At 36.3% G+C, this 23,185-nt stretch overlaps 1 protein-coding gene across 2 annotated transcripts; it reads right to left on the minus strand.

The window, feature by feature from the left end:
* Nucleotides 1-245: 245 nt before the first annotated feature.
* PCF11 (PCF11 cleavage and polyadenylation factor subunit) lies at nt 246-22,973 on the minus strand. 2 transcript variants are annotated; one of them, XM_019752544.3, is made up of 16 exons: nt 22,467-22,973; nt 18,671-18,796; nt 16,624-16,812; nt 16,097-16,294; nt 14,066-15,177; nt 13,481-13,661; nt 13,287-13,377; nt 10,800-12,361; nt 8,808-8,907; nt 6,069-6,188; nt 5,507-5,612; nt 3,818-4,001; nt 3,190-3,345; nt 2,740-2,832; nt 2,236-2,271; nt 246-1,349 (listed from the first exon to the last, which is right to left on the minus strand). In XM_019752544.3, the coding sequence occupies exons 1-16, from the start codon at nt 22,656-22,658 to the stop codon at nt 1,134-1,136; spliced, it is 4,662 nt and encodes a 1,553-aa protein (XP_019608103.3). In that variant the 5' UTR covers nt 22,659-22,973; the 3' UTR covers nt 246-1,133. The 2 variants fall into 2 exon arrangements, with proteins under 2 accessions (XP_019608103.3, XP_019608102.3); XM_019752543.3 differs by having other exon boundaries at nt 12,894-13,377.
* Between the last annotated feature and the right edge of the window lie 212 nt (nt 22,974-23,185).

The raw sequence follows: 23,185 nt of genomic DNA on the forward strand, positions 1-23,185 counted from the left end.
GAGGATTATTGGTAAATACCAGAGAAAATAGATGTAAAAAGTTTGCCAATGCCTACCCACATGGTAAGTGCTCAGCAGACTATGATTTTCATTGTTTTATATGCCTATCTTCTCCAGTAGATGGCAGAAAAGATTATCTCAGAGTGCCTGGCTCATAGCAGGTGCCATGTTCATATTTTAAAGAGGTGAAAGAAAAAAGTCACAATCTAAAGCCATTCAAGAAATAAAGAGACACAAACTGAAAGTTTCTTCTTCATTCTATTTATTACATGTATGAATATTAACATCTCATGGTATCCATCTAATTCAGTCAAAACCAACAAATGAAAAAGATTAACCATGTTTCAAATGAACATTCTTACAGATCCCCTGTAACTTAAGATAGAAGTATGTTCATCTGCAATAAATCATGACAAATTTGAAAAATGTCATTAAAAAAAAAATCACTTTTAGTACTTAAATATATTTGTTAATCGTTTGATGCCATCAGTGTCTCAAGTTCAAGAATAAAAGTTGCTTCATTAGATACTTTTTCAAAAATGGACATCTAAATGGTTCTCTATAGCTGGAGATATATATATGCAAATATGTCCTATTTTGTTTTTAAAATTTTTTCAAATCTGGCTTTTCTATTTGAGCAAAGTGCTACAGCACTCTCACAACCCTCTTTTGAAGGATTAAACTAACTTCAGACTTTGCTTTAATCATGGGAAACTACTAGGAAAAAAATATTATGTTGAGGTTGCTGTTAAATTCCATTTTCACCCAATAAAAAGTACAGAAACACTGTATTTGATGGTGTGCATAAATATTACACTCCATGGATAGCAAAAATATTTTTATTTATAATTTACAGTTTCACAAGTGAAAATCGTACATTTTTACACTTACAATTTCATTTTGTTAAATTTGCACACATCTACAGAACTTTCACACAACAAGCACCTGAAACTGTGCAGGCAGTAGGAAATGCAAATACTAAAATGTATTTATTAACCAAATGATAGCTGAAGGCCCTGCCTCAGCTAGACAATTTATATAGATATATGTCTATATATACATAAAAAATTCTTCACTTTCTAGATCCAACAGCAGCTTTTTTAAAAAAGAAAAACATACCTTTCTCACTTTATTTAAACTGACTTGACTGTATCATTTTCTGTTTTAATTTCAGTGGGTGTTGCTATGCTTTCCTCTGTACAAGATGGTGGGTTATCAACTTGTTCTTCCTTAACTTTGGGACTTTCGCAAGGTTCCTGCAATTCGTTTTTGACAATGTTCAACATAACGTTCAAGGGGTTTTCAACTGGTGTCTTGCTGGGAGATGGTGTACAATCAAATGAAGATGTCTACAAAATGAAAAGCCCTATAAGTACTGATTAAAGTTCAAAAGTTATCACATTAAATACATTTAATTTTGTAAGACCACTGTATGGGCAAAGAAGCATGCCAAGTGCAACTAAAATACCTGCTTCCCTACACAACATGCCATAAAGGCTGCCAAGTAATAAAATGTATATTAAGCATTTAATGTGTACTCAGCAATGAGCTAAGCTAAGAACAGCAGCAACCAAAAAAAGGCCAAAAGAAGTTGATTAGACTGCTTCTATATTTAAGCCCACCTAGATGGTAATCCCTACATATATCCTGGGATTTTTGTGACTAATTTCAAATTCTCTGAGGATTTTTAAAAATCCCCACAAACCCTCAAAACATCCTAGAAAGTTTAGTCTTTTGATGACCTAAATATATCTACCAAACTGCCTCTTGAACCCATGAAACATTCTTTGAAAGGCATTGTGTTCCATTGTTTGGTTTTAAAAAAAAAAAAAAAGGTCACTACAAATAGAAAATTTGAATTTCTAAGGGCAACAGACTGATGTCTTTTTCAGATTTCATGTGTGATCATTTAAAAATTACTCCTATATTACATGGCTAAGTGGCGTATGTAAGGGGAAAAAAAGCAGTAAATGCTACCCATAACTCCTGAACCTATTCCCATCATGATCCTTCTCATCTTTTTCAGTTTCCTTCACATTTCTGTAGGACTAGTGCTCTAGTTTCAAGTGAATAGAACGCAAATAATACAGTAATTTCAAAATTTAAATCAGTCTACCAATCTAGCACCAATATTTAGTGAACCTAAATGCTGTATCAAAACAAAAACAGCTCAATATCAAGATTACAATAACAAAATTTATTAATGTAAATGACAACAGTGACCCAAAAACTTACATTTTGATAATCTTCATAACATGATGGATGATAAATCTGAAGTAAAAAGAAAAAAGTAAGTACATATTCATGCATATTTATTTCTAATCTTTAGAAAGGAGACGAAAATCATTTGGTCACAAAACTGGATAAAAATTTTTCATTCCGATTCTTCTTTGAACTTGGCTTTCTACATTTAAGTAGATAATGTATGTTTTCAAGACAGTAACATTTTTGATGATGACATATAAATTCAGAATCAAAATAGTGTGGTTAGGCAGAAAGAAGACTAGATGCAGAAGACCTAGTTCTGGGTTTATCATTAACTAGTTATGCAACCTCTTACATAAAATGAGTACAGAACCAGATGACTACTAAGATCCCTTCCAACTCAAACACTGACTCTAAATTCCAATACCTTAGAAATATCTTTTTTTTTTATTAAAACCAAGAAACAAAAACATTTTCAGAGTGGAGGAAAAAAAAAACTAATCTTAAAACTTCCTTATAAAGACTGAAAATTACCTTTCCATCTACTCTGATAGCGTTTTTTAAATGCCATTCCTCCTCTTCTTCGTCCCAGTATTGTTCAAATTGTTCTTGACAGATTTCACAACTCTAAAATAGAATCATATAAAATGAAATTTAATAATAGAACACATTTAATCCCAATAAGTTAAAACATTTTGTGAAGTGTAAGAAGGCTTAAGAGTTTTTCAAAAGGTTAAACTGTTCATTATATACAGATAAAAAATAAGTCCTAAGGATTTTGCATTCTTACATTGTAAAAATAGTTAACATTTCACTGCTGTTGATCACCAGTATTACGTAACTAAATGGTTATAAAACCCATAGCCAGATCATAGAGTACAACTGAAGAACAGAGCTTATAAGAGATCTTAAACTCACTGAAAGAGGGATGTAAATAAAGTGAAGGACATGACGGGTATAGAATATTTAACATTCTTCTCTTACCTCAACTGCGCCCGCTGGCCCTGCAGGCACACTCTGGAACTCCTTTTCTTTAGCAGCCTCCTGCGTTTTGAGCACAACTTCTTCGTGCACCTTTTCAAAAAACTGACTCTTGGCGCGTTCTTCAAGATCTGCTATTTCCTCAAATTCTATCCAGTCCTGAAAAGTTGTTTCAAGAAGAATATTTTCACTTGTTTCTAAACTTATACTGCATATCTTCAATATAGTCATTTAAAGGTAAAGGTACATTCTTATACAATATAATTTATTATTTAAAACTATACGTTCCTCTTTGAGCCCCTTAACAGACAACATAAAGCAACGAATTAACAATTAAAATCTTAATTTTCCATTACCTCTACAGTCACAACTAATTTAAACAAGATAAATTTTATGTATAATTTTTTTTAAAAAGTCAGTCATAGCAACTTGGAATTTTAGACCTAGAAGAATACCTGTGTCCTACTCTAATCTCAACAAAAAGCAAATACATACTGTGCAAATTTATTTTCTAGGAATCAAATTTTATTCAAAAAACTCACAAGTTAGCTCTCAGCAATTATTTACTACACTTTTAGAATGATGTAATTTAAAAGCTAAAAGCCAGTTCAGAGGCATAGGGATTACGTACTGTTAAACTGTAGTACCAACGTCTATGAGTGACTTTTCTGCTAACATCTTTTTCAGTTCTATTTTGCCGATAATGCCAGTCCAAGTGATCTGCGTATACATCTGTCTGTGATGTTGTAAACCTCATTCCACAAGAGTAACACTGAATACCAGTGTACAGTCGATTTATAACACTGTCATAACGTCTATTTTGAGAAAAAAAAAAGAAATAATCTTTAGTTTTGATAACATGGCTTAATAAACAAAAAAAGGCAGTTACAAACATTTCAATTTTCCCCATTTTAATAAAGGGGAAGCCATTATTATGTGACAAAATAATGTTTTAGCCAAGAGCTGGCTATCAATACCCAAAGATCAATATTATTCTCTAATAGTATATCATTGACCCTCTTTTCCCGAACTTTGGTAAATGTTGAACATAAAGTCTGTCCTCTTATTGACAGGCCTGGCCCAGTTACTTACTTCCTCCCAGCTAAAAATGGAATGACCATCTGCTAACTAATAAGGTAATAGTTGGCCTGTTCTTAGACTAGTGTCAATATCAAGGTGGACACAGCAGGTGGATATGGCAGATAATTAGATTTCACCTCTCCAGATCTTTGCAGTTCTCAATAACTCAATTATCCCGTCCTGGTCTAAAGAACAGTGAAAGAAGTACAGAAGAAGAAATAATTGTATGGATAACTAAAAAGAAAAATTAGAAGACTAATGGGAAATCGAGGTCAGCAATAAACATTTTTTTAAAAATCTAGGCTCCTTATTTGGAAAAATTGTATAGACCAAGTAAATCAACAAATAGGGCAGTTGTTAACTCCAAAATGACTTTTTACACAGAATAAAGCAAAGGACAGTACACTAGTACTTTTTATTAACAGCAAACAAGTATTTAGATTCATAATACGAATACTGAATAATGATATAATGAAAAATGGCTACATAACTATATGGGGGAAGTCAGTAGAACAGTAGAGGTAGCTAAATCACTTTCAGAAAGTCAAGAGACTTCTAAACGTGATAAATCAAGAAGCATGATAAATTAGAAAAATATGTATCTTAAGAAATAGTGAAATAAATGTCAGGAACCAAAGAAAAGAGTTAAAAAATACTTGCCTCTGAGTGAGGAGTAGTACTAGGAAAAGGAATGCCATCTTTTTTTATTATAAGCCTTTATTATAAGACTTTCATTATAAAGCTTTATGTGAAAATATTACTTTGAAAAAAGATTTTAAAAGGGTGAAAAACATTAGCTGTTCTATTTTTTATGAAAGTACTCAAGGTTATAATGAATCCATAAAGCAGCTTTAAATGTTTTTGTTTTTTACTGTTATACAGGCAATACAAAATTACAAAAAGATATATATCAAATGTTAACAGTGGTTATCAGTAAAGTAGGAATTATAGGTAATTTTATTTTCTTGATTTTATTTGTATTTTCCAATTTTCCACAATGAACATGCATTACTTATAAAGTGAAAATAGATTTTTTTAAAAATTTTTAAAAACTAGGAAAATCTAATTTTCTTAACTCTCCTAAAGTTTACGTTATATTATATGTATTTTACATTAAAAAAAAACAGGCTTCCTAAATTTTAAAAACAGTTTAGAGGAGTAAAATGACTACCACACTAATGTCTAATGTTAGTAAAGTCTTTGAAAATTAGAAAATTAGAAAGAAAATTAGATTACATACTGTTTCAATTCTTCAATTGTAAAATTGGTAAGATCTGGAACATCCTGATCTTCATTTTGATCTTCCTCCTCCTCGGGGGGAGGCTGAGCAGCAACTTCATTTATTTCTTTAATTGAAAAGAAACATACCCATTTCTCAGAACCATTCTCCATGTATTCTTTATAGGGGAATGTGTTAACAGCATACAGAGAACCCCACCTTGTCTATTCAGTGCTTCTAATCTTACATTTACTGGCCAAAGAACCTAACGCAATTCTTTACTTTGATGAGTAATGTGAGGTCTGATCTCTTAAGAGTAAAACTAGTAAAACGGCCACACATGATATTTGCAGGAATGTTAGTCAATTGAAACAATGTCCACTACAGAAGTAATAATTCCATCTTAGAAAATTTAAAAAGAATTTCATTATAAACCAATTATGAGATTTTCAAAAAAAAAAAATGGATACCTATGAATTCAATTATCCTAAGAACTTTTACCATACTTACATCACTGTATCATATCATATATTTTCATAATTTAACAGAGCTTTGTTGACATGAAGTATGGAAACATACTTACGTGTTGTAGCTGAATCAGGTTGGGACAATTTGAGAATTCCTGTTTTTAGCAGTTTTGAAAATAATTCATTTACATCCACCTGACTGAGATGATTATCAGGGTATGGCTTCGGAAGAGCTCCTTTAAAAAAATAACACTCTTAAAGTGAAAGTAGAACTTAAAGATACAAATTATATTAAGCATTTTCCAAAGTTTTTATTCAAGATACCCTATCAACAAGAAATTTTACAAACTTTTGTTCAGGATGAGTGTAAATTATCTCAAAAGCTACTAAAATGAACTGTTCAGGTAAACAAACCATCTATTAAAAATTACATTCGAGGACAAATAATTGGAAACACTGATACTTTACACTCGTACTCCCTTCTATGTGAAGCAGCACACCACCTCTAGTTCAACTCTCTACCTTTCTAATTTTCTATTCCTCATCTTCTAACCATATTGGAAAAGGCAGTTTTGTATAGATGAAGTAGATCACCATCTCTTAGTACAGATTTCTAGGAAAATAAATACCTAAAGCCTAAGTGGAAGTACTTCTCCTATAACTGCCCCCAAATGCAGGGAGATGAGCCATGTGGCTCACAGTATACCTGCCCCTCTGACCTTTGCTGAATTATTGCCCTTGCAAAGCAGCTCAGGCTATTGCTGAACAGGTGTGAGGTTTACTAAAGCATCAGTAATTTGAATACGTGAGGCAAGGATAACAATCTTGTCCTTAAACTCACTGGTGAGGAATCAATCCAATTGCATATTTTGCTAAGCACTAATCTTATAATTCATTAACTCAATTATAAAAATACTATTTTCAATGATTTGTATGTCACTATTATGCATCTCAGCACACCTCTAGAAAAAGTCCTGAACCACAAAAAATTCCTCTTCATGGCAGAAATTCAATTTGCATCCACAATACACATAATCCCTGCCTTTAACCACCGCACACTCTTTACACTTAGCACAGTGCCTTGGACACAGTAGGCTAATTAATGTCTGCTGAAGTGTCTGAACACACGAATGAACGAACAAATCAAACCTCAATAGTCAATTATAATCGTATTTCACCATTAGTTTAACATTTACATTTCAGTACAATTAGCTATTTATATGTCTTAATTAAGAATCATAACTAGCTATTCACATGTCTGCGGAGATAGCCAAATTTAGTGATCAAAAGCATGAACTATGGAACCAGATTCCTAGGATTCTAATTAAAAATTGTTCTAGTTGTGTGACATGATCAAGTTGCTTCTCTGTGCCTCAGTTTCCTTTACCTGTAAAAGGGTAATAATTGTTCCTATCTAAGGTTATTATGAGGATTAAATGGGTATTTGTAAGGCACTGAGGTATTTGGCACTATATACAATGTTTAGAAAAAGAAAATTTGCAGTATTTGCACACTATCTCATGCCACCAACCCCATTACAACAAATCCTCTCAAAAAGAAAAAGTGAATCCTAAAGGAAAGTCCATTAATATAGCACTTTACAAGATACAAAGCACTTTTGCATATACGATCTCATTTGATTCTCTTTAAAAAAAAATTCCCAGGCAAATACTGACTTTTAGCATATTCTATCTACAGAGGAAGAAACTGAACCCCAGAAAGTGTATCTGCTTATATCCTGCCCACCTATAAAGCAACAGAGTAAAGATTCTAACCCTGGTCTTCTGACTTTAGATCCCAAATTCTTTCCTTCCCTTTTCATTACAATGATAAAAACATAAAAAATAATTAATCCTAATTGTCAACCTAGAAATTAAAAATAAAAAGCTGTCATATTAACTGAATTACTTATGATGACACAGTTTAAGCACTAATGCATAAACTGGGGCGTGGCTAGGACCTCATTACTTCGGAAGTTTTGGACAACTCCCTAACTTTGTAAACTGAACAGTGAGTGCCATGCTAGAGCATGTTTCTGAAGATTCAGAAATAAAGCAAGTACCGCTATTATTTGGTAACTTTGTAAACTGAACAGTGAGTGCCACGCTAGAGCATGTTTCTGAAGATTCAGAAATAAAGCAAGTACCGCTATTATTTGGTTGGGCTAGGCTAGTTCTCGATAAATTAACTTTGCAGTCATTTTATAAATCGCCATAATTTATATATTTCCCATTTTTCACATATTAAAACTAAAATTCATTTTTCAAGCCCTCACATCCCCTATAACAATATTGTTATGCCTCACCCCACAGTAACAAAGATGTTTATCAGGGATCCTGGCTACAGAATCACAGAAGTTTTTTTCTATTCAACACGTTGGGTACAATTATTATTTGAGTGCTCACAAAGACATATGAATGAATCAATTTTATAAGGTAATATCCCCATTAAGTTTATCTACTTAATGTTTATTAGATCATCACACACACACACACTCAAAACAAAAACTCAAAATATCAAAATGAGATTTCTGAGATTTGTCATTTATTTCACTTCAACACAAATGTCAGTCATACCCCACCCTCCAGCATCCACCCAATAGGTTTCATTCTCCCTCTTTTTTATGGTGTCCTAGTCCTGGCTAACTATCTGTAGTGGTAATAGGATCAATGTGAACACATTATCAACAATGTAAACAAACCCAGAAAGAGAACAAAACATTTCACCCAGATTAAATTTCTCTAAATTATACATACCCTCTCAAAACTGTCATTTTCTAAAATTAACAAGGTAGCTATTCAACAAGACAATAATTATTTGTATTTTGAAAAACATAAACTTCAGAAAGTACATACCTGAAGGATTCTGAACAAATGCTCCTGGATTTTGTGGATGAACTGGTAAAAACTGCTGTCCTTGGCCAAATGGTACTGGCTGAGCAACACCAGTCATAACCTTTAAGAGAAACCTTGGTTTTAAGAACATCCTTTCCATTTAAGGAAAATTTTAACATTCTAATCATATAAAAATATTCACAGAGATAATGCCTGGTTTTTATGATAATAAAGACTTGCTAGTGTAACTTGACTGGGTCACTTCACTTCTAAGCTTTCTACAAAAAGAAACAAGAATACATTCCCTTATCCGTTTCATAGAATTATAAGGCACTGAGAATGGATGTGAAGCTTCTTTGAAAAGTTTCAGATACCATGCAAGCATATGGTAGCCAACAACTAGTTGTGTGCCCTTACGCAAATCACTTTACACTGCTGGTGCTTTGCCTTATTTTACAAATAGAAGCCGTGACATCCAGAGCTGTGACCTGGACATAGTCATAATGGCTAGTATACAGCAGTGATGAAATCAGAACTGACCAGACCACAGATGTCAAAAGCCTATTTTCATCAGCAATCTGAACTCCTTTGTGATCATCCTGCTTGGCCATCAGATTTTGAGTTGCAAAAGATACCAAGTAAATGTTGAAAAATAAAACAGTTGTGAAACAAGTACTGTACAGGCATACAAATACTGTATTTGCAGTCCAGACCCAGGGTGAGGTAAGACTTGTGCATATTGCTGCTGTGTAAACAAGTATCTATTTATAAGCCTGGTTCAGTATCCATGTGAACTTTTGGTGGTATGTACATAATAAAAACCCCATCAATTCTGTATTATGTCGGAAACATGATTAAGTCCCATTATAGAGTATCTGTCAATAACACCACCACTTCTTTTAAGGACATACAAGAGAGTAAATCTCACTAGGCAGGACAATTATTTTTTCAAATTATTGGTATCAACAGAAGACTGCTTTCTAAAGCAGTTTTTCTTGTTTTAAAAAATCTTTCTTCTTGTTTTACATTTTCTTCCATGCAATGTTACTAGCATAAAATGAACATGTTCTAATAAAAAAGTGTCAGCACCTGAAAAAATTTAAATTTATCCCAGGAGAATTTCAGCAGGCAAACAGTAGTAGTCATTAAATAAATATCAACTGAATTAATGACAAATTGTAAGCACGTTGCTTAAAATTATTTCATACGCCTTTTAAAATGTATGTAGAACAAGTGCAAAAGAGTATCAACAGGTGACTGTACATGTTTAGGTGATATAATGAATATATTTGGAAGGCAATTCATAGGTTTGCTGTATTGACATTAGTATCAAAACAATTCTATTTGACTGGAGTGACTGGAAAGGAGGTGAAAAGTCGGTCAGAAGAGAGGGAAAAAAAGAATCACAGACTATAAAAGCATGGGCAACCTGATTTTCTTCTTTGTTCAACTCAGACTAAGAAAGTTCTTTAAAAAACAAAGTCTAAAAAATAAGCTCTCTGGTTACTTTAAAGCTTATCAGGACTCAACAGTTCTACATGTAGCAGAGATCTATAAAACACACTCACAATTGTGTAACACTTTGAGCTTTGAAGCCAAAAACAAAAAAAAACAATGGGGAGGTTATACATGTGCGAAGCAAGTAGTATATGGGAAACTTCTGTACCGTGCAGCTCAATTTTGCTGTGAACTTAAAATTACTCTAAAAAATAAAAAATAAAGTGAACTAAAAAAATAGTCTGTGTGTATGCTAAGAGGGGGGAGAAGGAAGGAGGGGAGAAATTCAGACTTCTCTAGATCCTGGAAGAGCTCAAATCAATTTTGGATTTAAAGGGCAATTTTTAGCCCCAAGACTCTCTTCCCACTTCCGTAGCATGTGGGATTTTGGAGTACATTAAAAACTTTCCAATCTGTAAACTACCTCCTGAAAAACCTTCCTCAAACACTAGTAAGTAATATTAAAAATGGTTCATATCGCCACACAACGTAACAGAATAAATGTAACAGACTTACCTGTTGAGATGCCTGAATATTGCCTACTGTTATTGGAGCAGGTAAATTGCCAAAGTTTCCAAATTGAGAACTCTGAAGATTCTTTTCATCAAAATAGTGTCCAGAAGCTCTGTTAAGGGGATTTGAGAAACTCTGGTTTCCATGGCCATGTGGTCCATTAAAATTTGGTCCTTGAGGTGAATCAAATATTTGTTCATGTCTTTGGAACTGCAGTCCTTGGGATGGGGCATTAAAAGCATTGCCAGGTGGCTCATTATATGGACCAGTCTGATTGAAAGAAACTGATTCAAGCCTTTGTGAAGGATGATTGTCAAATCGTGCGCCTTGAAGACCGAGAGGAATATCAAACCTTGATGCTTGCTGGTGTTGTGGACCATCAAATCTTTGAGGTACACCATCAAATCTTGGTTGAACCTGCTGTCCAGGAGGTCCATCAAATCTCTGTGGGCCCGGCTGACCAGTTCTTTCAAATCTAGGACCTGGCTGACCATGTAATCCATCAAATCTTGGCAAGAGTGATGGCTGACCTGGCTGTCCATCGAACCTTAAACCATGACAGCCTTCAAATCTTGGACCACCTTGACCTAGGGGCCCTTCAATTCTCAGGCCACCTCCTGGTACAGGACCCTCAAACCTCATTCCACCTCCTTGCTGGACTAAAGGTCCCTCAAACCTGATCCCAACCCCTGGTTGACCATGTGGACCCTCAAACCTAAGGTTCCCACCAAGTTGGTTATGTTGTCCTTCAAACCTTAGACCAGCTACTGACTGACCATGCGGGCCCTCAAACCTCATTCCAACTCCCTGCTGTAGCAAAGGGCCCTCAAATCTGATCCCACCTGCTGGCTGACCATGAGGTCCATCAAACCTAATTGCAGCCCCTGATGGACCATGACCCCCCTCAAATCTAAGTCCACCTACAGGCTGACCTCGGGGATTATCAAATCTAAGTCCACCCACAGGCTGACCATGAGGTCCCTCAAACCTGAGACCACCCACAGGTTGACCCCGATGTCCCTCAAATCTGAGACCACCCACAGACTGGCCCCCTGGTCCTTCAAATCGCAGACCACCTGCAGATCCCTCAAACCTCAGACCAGGGGAACCTTCAAACCGAAAACCACCTCCTCCTGCTTGACCAATTGGCCCCTCAAACCGCAGAGGTGTCCCTACTGGTCCTGGAGGACCTTCAAATCTCAAAGGACACCCACCTCCTAGCTGACCTTGTGGCCCTTCAAATCTCAAAGGGCCACCTCCCCCCATTTGTCCAGGTGACCCATCAAACCGATGAGAACCTGGTGTGGGAGGTCCATCAATTCTAGGGCTTAATTTATTAGGTCCTTCAAAAATCATCTTGGTTGGGCCATCTCTTGGTACTGAAGGCCTACTAGGTCCATCAAATAATGGTCTGTCTTCAGCTAAAGCTGTAAGTCGCTGATTTGTATCAAGGCCGGCGAATCGTGAAGCAGGGCTATCTACAAATGGTTTATCTGAATCTTCGTATCTAGGTCGCTTAAGTGGAAAACGATCATTGAATGGTGATCTCTGCTCTTCTCGTACACCTTTTAAAAAGAAAAAAAATTATTTTCCCAGAATCTGAATTTATATCAAATTATCTTAAAATCTTTCTATATTCATGTAAATGTTTATCCAAAAAATGTCCATAACTATCTCACTTTACTAGAGGGGAAGGAAAAGACAGCATCAAGCAGCAGGTAAGAAAGAGGATGCCCTCTAGGGTAGACACACTCGGGTTAAAAAAAAAAAATCCCCATTTTGCCAACTTATTTGACTTTGAGAGCAAGTTATTTAACCTCTCTGGTCTTGTTTCCTATCTGTAAAATGGCGATAATACACATTTCATTGGGTTGTTGTGAGAATTAAATCAGATTACATATATAAAGGACCTAGTAAAGTACCTGACACACAGTTGGCCTTATAAATATTGGCTCCCTTCCCTCTGAGGGAAAAAAACAAATCTAAACAAACAAAAAGGTAGTCTGAACAGTAACAAAGTTACATCCCCACTTAGCTTGTTCATTTTCCCTTCACTGCTGTGTGATTCAATAGGCATAATCTGATTTAACTTTCTACCTTTAGCAGAGACTTGCTCGTCATGTCTTCTCCGGCCCTCATGGGGTGCAAGATTCTCAGCATAAGTACGACTCCCAGATATAGGAGAAAGACGTCTTGCTCTTTCACTAAATTGTTCTTTTCTGTCAAACTGCGCTCCACTATTCCTACTTGCATGTTTACTTTTGGATGGCTCACATTCTATTCCAGACAACAAGGCATCAGTCAAAGGGTAGTCAAAAATATCAGGATCTAAGAGATCAAGTCTTGGAAATGAATGCTGAACCTGTGTCCTTTTCAGTTTTGCTTTATGTTCATAGTAGGTTAATTCAGCATCAGATAAGAGAGGTTTCTTTTTTAATCCACCTTTATTTTCTTCTGTAGGACTATCCCGTACATTGCATCTATGTTTACCTTCTTGATACTGAAATAGCTGTCGAATTTGATGCACAACAACAAGGAACTCATCCTGTGTAATTTCACCAGATGCTAAACGTTCACTCGTCTGCATAGGATGATAAAAAGAAATCAAGTATTTTAAATATAAAAAGTACTTACAGAACTTAGACAAAGGAGAATAATGATTACATGGGATCGTGGGTAACTACCTTTTGAAGTAATTCTCTTTTGTTTGCATGAGTTAACTCTTTAGGAATCTGAAGATTGGCATCTACACTTAATCGATGCTGTTGCTTTGGGGTTCGTGGCGACAATATTCCTTTAGAGCTTGACCAGCTTTCCCTATGCCTTAGATGAGGAGATTTACTATGTTCATCACCCTGTTGTAAGCTGAAACCATAAAAGCAGTATGTTATTTCAAATTTTTTTAAATACTCAGGACCATATTTAAGGATCCTTTTCAAAGCATCTGGTTAAAATGAATCTATATAATCATAAAAGTTAATTAAATGCTTAAGAACACAAGATCTGAAGTCAGGAAAATCAGATATAAATTCTGCTTCTTACACATCCTGGTTATATAGCCTAAGGTAGATTAGTTAAGCTTTTGAAACTTGTTTCCTTATCTGTCAAATAGAAATAATAATGGTATTTAACATATGGGGTTATAAGAATTAAATGGAGAAATAAAACATTAATCATAGCACCCAATGAGCATTACCCAATTTTTAAGTTTACGCTATATTTTAAAATGTAAACATTATTCTACTTGATTAAAAATGTGAACATCCTACCTTTTATTTTCTTCCCAACCAGGTTTCCATCGTTTACTAGACTTGGAACTTGGCCAATTTTCTACATTCTCCTTTGGTTCAGAGCCTGACTTTGTAGAATGCTGATTTGCAGTTTCTTGTGGTCGTTCCTCTTCACTCTTTTTTATTCGCCTTGGATCTCGAACATCCTGTTTAGTACTTCTCTTAGCATTTCTTTCATCCCTGGAAGGTGGCACAAATTCTTCCATATGTGACTGCTTAATTCCTGATTGGCGAATCTTCCCAACTTTGGGTGTCGAGGTTGGAGACATACTCCTTTGCCTTCGTTTGGGTGACCGCCTATCTCTTCTCTTTGGAGAATGTATAATTGGTGATCGAGATTTGGGTGATCGCGATCTTGATCGCTTTCTATTACTCGATCTTCCTGGTTTTGTTCCCTGTTTTTCCAATTCTTCTGGTATTGAATCCTGTTTTTGTACAATGCCATTAATGATTTTATTTCTACTTCCAACCAGTCTGTGTTCAGATGATTTCATATGCTCATCTTTATCCTTTTTCTCTGCAGTTTTTCTCTTCTCTTTTATATCATCTTCTTTGCTATCGGTTTTATCCTGAAGATGTTTTTTTAATCTTGGATCTCTCTTGCTCATATCAGACACCCTCGTGCTTTCAGATTCTTGATTTTTCAAGTCTTTTGTGTGGGATAATTTGTTTTTTAAAGGTGATGGTGATTTAGATTTAGATTTAGAATCTAATTGGTCAAGTTCTTTCTTGGTTATTTTTTCACCTGATTTACTTTTTTCTTGTTTGGAGGAATTCAGTTTTTCAGAGGGTACAGTTTTACTTGTTTTAGTATCAGATTGGTTCAATGTGTTCATTAGGAATTCTTTTCTGTGACTCTGATCTTTTCCATGAGAAGAATGCTGACTCATCCTATTAAGACGGGGATCCCGGTTAGTACCTTTCAAATCTTGCATTTGTAAGGATGGACCTGGACGGCTTTTCTCGGGTTGCACAGGAACCTGATGGGGAGCTTTAACCGCCATAGGGGGAATTTGTGAAACATGTAATTTGGATGGTGCAGATCCAGGACCTAAGTTGGATGTCTCCTGCTGAACACTAAGAGAAACTGCCTGAAATACAAAATAAACGCTCATGTTAATGCTGTAAAATATGCAGATTGTCAGAAGCTGAAACCTAAAGAATATAATGCTTTATTAAACTGAATGAAATCCATTTATTCAATACTGTATATGCATTGCATACTTCTCATGGTTAAGTGAAGATTAAAGTGAAAAGAGAAAGTTCATGATGTGGCCCGTTATTTCTTAGTTTTTTATTTTGGGGGTTTATAATATAATCTCTACGTAGAATGAAAAAAAAAAATCCTCCCTCTTCCCAATTATTTAGGATTCTAGCCAGATTACTACTAAGAAACTGCTAAATAAATCACTGTGCTCCAGCTGCACAACAGTCAGTTATTTCAGCTAAATTCTGTTATAAAATTTAGTTACTCCTAAAGTGGCACTGTTAATGACTTATAAAACTCAACCTGCCTATACCTCCTTCACTCTCAAATAAGTTCAAGTGCTACGGAAAATAACTTGGTATAAGGTCATTCATGCATATCAATGTGTAATCTTCCTAGACTCCTTCAGTTTGTGATGGCTTTTCTTTTGTAGGTTTCTAGGAACCTGATTTCTGCTCTTGAAGCATAAGCACAAAAAAGTTTCAAGACTCTGCAAAATCATTCACAACACACCGACATTACTGGGACTGATATTAACTGCACATAATTGTTAACAAAACTAAGGTACTATCTTATAAGATAGCAATCCCACAGAAAAGTATTTGAAAGAAAATAGTGTAGTTTACATTCAAGTGAGTTTTACAATACAAAAATTTGCTAATAAACACCATAATTTGCAAAATACAAGTGGGAAAACACACTGAATAAAATCAACATGTCAATACAATTGAAAGACAAAATAATTACTTCTCTATGGGAAGAACAGGTTTAAAATATTTAAAATGCAAATTTCCTCTACTTACCAGTTGTGCCTTAGCTTGCTCTAGTTCAAGCTCCAGCTTTTTCTGCTGAAGTTCTAACAACTGTTTTTGTTTTGCCAGTAACTGCTGCCTTATTAGTTGTTCTTGGGTAAGATTCTTTTGTATATCAGGAACAATTGGACTCGGAGTGGAGATGCTAGGGGAACTGACCACTGTGCCAGGCGTTGAAGGCTCTTCGGGCTATAAAAGAAAGTAATTTGTTAAAAAATATCACAGCTAAAAAGGAAGCTAAGAGGGAACTAAAAATTATTAGCTTATCTCTTTATAAATACTATCCGTAATTTTAAATGGACCATAGTTAAACACACAAATTTTTCAGGAATTTAAAATCAAAATTAAGTATATTATGTAACACCTAAACAAGGAGAATGTATTTTTAAATGCACCGTGAACCCGAAGGAAAAAAATTTTTAACTGATTTAGCACAGGGTATTATTCTTGGTATTTCTTTCTGGCAAGAAATTTGATAGTTAAAAGTATTAGTTATACACCATTCATGTAAAACTTACCGATTTATTTAAAAATTTAGGATTCACATGGATGCTAGATGTATTCACATTGGGGGGTAGAGGTTTAATAGGCCAAGCAGGATCTAACGAATTGACTCTGACATCCAGGGCATAAAGTTTCTTCAATGGGAATATTTCATCCCATGTGGAACGTAACTTAAATAAACTTTTTCTAGTATTTTCATCCACCTAGAACAACAGAACAGTTCTATGGCTTGTTAAGTTACTATAGAATGTTTTAGATATTAAATATAAAGCTACATCAATCTCTGTTCTACTTCACATATAACACATTCTGCTCATTCATATACAACAGTAATAATTTATTCAAGATATATTTGGTTTGCAAAATTAATAAATTTCTCCCTCAAAAAAAAAATTTAGAAAAATTAAAGTCAGTATCACCTAGTCTTCATGAAAGTCAACAACTAGGCCAGTCTGTACTTTTAAAAAAAGTACAAAATATTTCCAAATTTTAGGGCTTCGTATAGCATTCCTAATGTCACTCTTACTCTGGACAAAAATATAAAACTAGAAAAGTTTACCTGATGGCTTAAATTTTAAAGTTATTTACATGGCAGTACAAAGTTAAAATTAAGGCAAAACTAGACCACTAACCAATCCTCTGCAATTCAATATAGTTGGTACCTATGAACAAGGTATTTGTGGCATGGAAGGCACCCTAACTAAAATTCACAAAATTTTACCCACTGATGAGCTTTAGTATTAGATAACTTATCTGCTTACACGTATAATGAGCATAATATGAACAGTATTTTTAAAATTACCCATCAGAGAAACCTAGTACTTAGGAAAACTTTATTAGATATTTTAACTTTAGGATAATAAAGCCTTGACTGTATTCAAGTATTTAGATAACTATATTTACTACAAGGTCATTTTCATCAACTGTAGTGTTGAGGCCCAGTCACATTTGAACATACTGACAAACTGAAACCAAGAGATTGGTTTAGCTCCCCAACTTCTATAATGCAAAGTGAACTTCTTAAGACTACAGCCTCAGGTAATCAGTATTTAGCAAGGGTCTACAATATACTAATTAACAAGCTCCTATATTTGAAACATAGCTTTCCAAATTTCTTCTACATATACTTACTTGGTATTTCTTTTCTCAAATAACTTAAATGAAAAAAAATTATTCAAGTAGCAGCTACACATTTTCTGTTCTAACAAACAGAATCTGATACTAGTTCTTTCAAAATAATCCCAATTCTCCAAGCCTGACAACTGTAAGATTTCTCCAAACACAACAGGTATTATCTATAGAATATAAGAACTACCAATGTTTTATGTTAGGAAACAATCTTTCAACCTAAGTATCTCATAAATGCCCTTTTGCTCAGTGTGAAAGACAATGCCTGAGAGGAAGATAATCCACCAAATCCTGTCTTCCCCAACATAATACTGTACCAAATTTCCAGTACATCATGGAAGGAATGTACAATCGCTAGGTATAGAAAATAAACAAGCCTTTCTTCTAAACACTAAGGGGGTTAAGAAATATTTCCAGTATAACCTAAGGCAATTAACTGGTCCACCATTCACACATACCTAGAACATACCTATAAAACATACTTGAACAAAGTAACAAGAGGAAACACTTCCAGCAAAAAAACAGAAAAGTGTCAAGCATCAATCACAGGTTGAGACACACTGGAGGATTATGCCTTTTTTCCCAGATAGGAATAGCCAACATCCTAATACCAGAAACCTAAACAATGAAATTGGATAGCTTCAGATCTTTTTGCCCATATTCCAGTGATGGAACATATCTGCAATCAAATGAACCAACTCAAGGAAAAAAAATTATTCTAGAAACAAAGGCATCTATTTTTGAATGGATAATGTAAAAACCCTAGAGTCTGCATTCAAAATCTAACATAAAACACTAACTTTACCATACTTGATAAATGTCCAAAAGAAATAAAACATTTCACCACCCAAGAAAACCCAACACAAAAACAAGTATTTATTTAATCAGGAACACATTTTTTAAAAATTCGAATGTTTCTAAATGCATATATACCTTTTCAAACACACAAATAAATGTTGCAACTAGATTTTTAGTAAAGGCAGTGAGATACTCTCGTCCAACGTTTTTCACGATAGAATCCATAAGGTACATAACAGGAAGCTTCTCTGAGGAAGGAGCCTGAATAAAAAGAAACTGACAAGTTTAGTATAATGAATTGCCACCAAAGAATTACTTTTTTAAAGTGAGTTTTTAAAGCTAAAATACAGACCTCTATTTTTGTTGATACTTTTAAATATTAACTTTTATGAAACTTTTAAGTGTTCAATTACTTACAATGATCTTTATTGAGCATATAAAAGCAGCTCATAATCACCATTAAGAAAAACCTTAATCTTTAGTACACTCACTTAACACTCAAATGGATTTTCAGGTTCATATGGTTAAAGACCTGTTTTAAGTGACCAAAAGGGGCAGGAAGGGCTATTTTCTATAATCCAAGTTTAAGCTTTGTGACCCACATTAACTTATAATGTGCCTACACTCAATGAAGTAGTTTTCAGACTTCTGGCAGAAACCCTAATTTCCATAAGCATATTTTATATGTTAAAGTCTATGAAGTTGTTACCTGTAAAATCATTAGGATTACTTCTCTATAATCCAATGAATAAAGAAAGTTAAGTACACTTCACATAAGAAGTTAATGGCAAAAAACACTTGTAAACTTGCACATGAACATGCAGGAAGGTGCAAGTTGTTACTGATACAAGAAAAACTGGATGGAACAGCCGCTGAGTCATGTAAATCAGGTTGAACTTGACTCTGGAAACCAGGATTTGTCCTGAAGATTTTCTTCACAGCACGGACTCTCCGTCGAAATCGAAATATTTTTCCTCTGCCATGCACAAACCAGGGGTTCTAAATTTGTGCAGAGCCAGTGTGGTGGTGCTGATACAGGTGGCCCTTTCCAAAGCAAAGAAATGTTGCCCCAGTTCAACGGCAACGCCTACCCATCACTGGCTTTTAGAAGGCACAGCAAGTTTCCAGAAAGCATCAGCAGGTTCAGACTTGCTGAGGAGCATTAAGACACACCATATAAATAAAACTAAGTGTTAAATCCGACTCCACAGGAGCAACCATGATTTAAAAACAAAAACAAAAAAAATTACCCCCATTTACCCATCCCATGTGTACAGGAATGTTAACCCTGAACAACACTTACCCAGCTATCTGTAGCTAGGGTAGGCTCAGTTCTGCAGTACACAATGCCGTATTTCACAAAACCAATTGCCCATACAAGTGTGTGGAAGTGCTCTTAATTCTGATAACACCTTTACTAACAACCAAAGTTGGCTAAGGAAACCTTTGAATAACCTTGTAGGAAAAATTTTTTACGCTACTATCTAGTAAAACGGGTCACAAGGCCACTGCATGTGGGAAAATATTATGTCAAATGCTTTATTGCTGTGTCTTTATCTTACCATGTCGTGTTTTACACCATTTTAGTCATTGTTGTACTTATGAAAAGGCTCTTTAAAACCAAAATCTGTTCAGTAGGCTAAGTTTTTATTGTACAAGTGAATCCTTGTAATTATTTTTTTCGCTACTACTGCCTCATGGGAAGAGTCAACATAGGTGTGAATCCTTAAGTTTAGTAATGCTTGATTGAGATGCTAGAGAATAAGGACACAAACATTCACCTCCAGAAACACAAAACCAAGCCAGCCAGTTTGCTACCAAATAACAGAAAATCCCTCCCCTCACCCTCAACCCCAACCCTGGTTATTTCCCCAAAGTGACTTTTACATCTTTCCCACAATCTGGCTTTACAAAAATAACCAGGAAACGTGTGCCAAAAAACTTCAGCTGTCTTTTATCAGCCAATAGTCCATCTATTTTCACCACTCTGTGTAGCCATACACAAATACAAGTTTTAATGTGGTCACTATATTCAGCATTTACTTTTCACTTCTCGAAGGTCTTCCGGATCCATTAAAACCCAGCAAAGAAACTTTTGAGTGACAACCTGAGCTACTAAATTAGGCTCTGTGAAACATTAGTAATCCCCCAAATACTAGGCAATTATTTTAAAAATCAATGTTATTTTTTTAAAAACAAAAGTGGTTTTGTTTTTTTAAAAAAGGCATTCAATGTCAAGTTAAGCCTTAACAAGGCAAAAAACTAAGTTTTCATGTCCAATGTTTGTGGTAGCAATAAAAAGGATGTTGCGTATGAGGAATGCTTCCTTTTTAAATATCTCATACTTTAAAAAAAGAACAATAGCTGTTTCACACAGACATTCACAGGAAAAGGAGAATGAAGACTTGTATTTCAGCTGTCAGACTGAGCATGACAAACTTGTTGGGCCCTTAAAAAAAAAAAAAAAAAAAGAAAGAAACTTTTTGTCCTCTTTACAGTAAGGTTTGAAAGGACCACCTGAAACCGTGTATCTTGTGAACAGATTAACCCAAGAGTGGATGGAACCTAAAGAATGAACCCAAGTCACTTAAAGACTTTTGTTTAAAACACACAACCACGTAGATAAAAATAAGACTTGGAAGCAGATTCTACACCTTACAAAGGTAAATAAAAAAGACAAATACATATTTTATATGTTTTATTCACAAATTTTATAATACCAGTCACACATTTCAAAACCATTTATTAGAGTCAGACCACTCAGTTTTACACTAGACAGAAACCGCCTCTAAACAGTATACCGGTGGTTGTTGTTAAAGTGGCCTTTTAAAAGGGGTTCACTCTACTAAAAGGAGGCTCATCCTGATAATTTCAAACACTAACAACTAGAAAAAACTAAACCATAGGTACAAGCTTGAAAAATAAAACGTAGTGCTGGAAAGCTATGAAAACTCATTATGATAACTACGTAAGTTTAACAGTAACTTAAGTGACATATTACTCCCACATGAATCCACAGAAGAGGACTACAGGGAAATATAGGGTGGCAGAGGACCACTTCTGTTAAGGGGTGAAGAAAGCACGTCTTCACTATCAGGGAGGGGAGGAAAAAAGAGAAAAGGAAGAGGAGGGACTGAACTTTTCAAAAAAAAAAGCTACACGTACTTGTTACCCAGTGGGCCAGTTCTCCACCTACAGGTTGTATAAGATCTCCTCCCCCCCACACACCCAAACCCCACCCTCGACCCCAATTGCCCGTATTTTGGGACAAATTAAGACACTCCGATAGGAGAATAAAAGTTGTATCTAGCCGCCCCCACCCCAAAACGGGGCTGACGGGTGTGAGCAGCTGCCTGGCTGGCAGGGAATGGATTCTTCTCTCTTCCCTTTTGCATCATGTGCTTTTCAGGCGCCATGTTGGGCTCCTAACAAGCGGCTGCTCCACTCGGGGCCAATTCCCTATTCCCACCCACCAACAGCTCGCTCCCAGGTCCCCCTTCACCTCCTTCCAACCCACAAAACACAATTACCCAAAAGGGTACTGGGGGGGAAAGGGGCGAAGAACCACTCCCCACCTTCCCAGGGGGTTAAAATGGTATTAACTCTTACTTCCCCACACCACAAACTGCCTTTAAGTCCCCCCTCCCCAAAGGGATCTATTCAAAGCGTGTGTGTCGGGATATACAATGCGGTGGCCTAAATAAGGAGTTGGTGAGCGGAAGTGGGACTCCACCCTTTATCTTCCCCACTCCCTCCCCCCCCGAGAGGCCCACGCTCGAAGCCTGGGCCAAAGACCGAGCCAGAGTTGGAGGGGGAGGGTTGGAGAGGAGGAACACTGTCCCCCCTTTGGATGGAAGCGAGACCTGGGATGAGGCTGACCCTAAAATCAGGGAGTATTAGAAGAATAGGAGGCTGCGGGGTGTATAAAAACCTTGGCGGTTTGGGCCTCGATGAGAGAGACGATCTCCTTGGCGAAGGGCAGGTTCTCCTCGGCTAGAATGGTCAGCATATTGATGTGCGGTTTGCTATTGAAGGTCAGGTCTTCGAGTGACGACTGATAATCCCGACAGGCGTCCTCCCGGGCCCCCGCAGTACCGGCCTCGGCCGGCGTCTGCTCTGACATTGCGCCGCGGCCCCCCTCCGAGGTCCGCCGCAGCTGAAGCTGAAGCCGCTCTCGATACCCCGCCTCCCTGCCGACTCCTCTTCCTCTCCCCGGATCTCTCGCGGCTCCGGCTTCACCACATGCTGACCGCGGAGGGGGGTTGGGGGACGACACCGGGGGGACCTCGGGTATGAAACGCCGCCGTCTCACGGGTGTTCTCCGTCCACTTCCAGCCGCTACAGAAGCTTCTTTCTCCACAGACACAAAATGGCGGCGGCAGTGGCGGCTCCAGCTCCGAAAATGTCTGTGTTCCCAACCGCTGCGTCGTGCGAAATGAGCTAGGGGAGGGGAAATGTGCGGTAAAAGGGCGGGGCCGTTGAAAAACAGCAGGCGTGATTGGCTCCTCCGGTAACGTCACGAGCCCCTCCTCCAGCTCTTCCGCAGGACATCCTGGCACCGCCTTCTTCTCGGGGCCCTACCCGTGCTTTCGCAACACCTACCGCTCAGAGGTGCGGTAGAAAAGACGGCCCCTCTCATTGGTCAATTCA

The sequence above is a fragment of the Rhinolophus sinicus genome, chromosome 14 (assembly GCF_057876585.1).
Source record: "Rhinolophus sinicus isolate RSI-liver-muscle chromosome 14, RSI-T2T, whole genome shotgun sequence".
Taxonomy (NCBI): Eukaryota; Metazoa; Chordata; class Mammalia; order Chiroptera; family Rhinolophidae; genus Rhinolophus; species Rhinolophus sinicus.

Coding starts and splice junctions, on each gene's coding strand:
- PCF11 (XM_019752543.3), bottom strand. CDS start 22,658: ATGTCAGAGCAGACGCCGGCCGAGGCCGGTACTGCGGGGGCCCGGGAG. Junction 18,797..22,466: donor TCGAGGCCCAAACCGCCAAG/GTTTTTATACAC, acceptor CTTTTTATTCAG/GCTCCTTCCTCAGAGAAGCT. Junction 5,613..6,068: donor ACCTGATTCAGCTACAACAC/GTAAGTATGTTT, acceptor TTTCAATTAAAG/AAATAAATGAAGTTGCTGCT.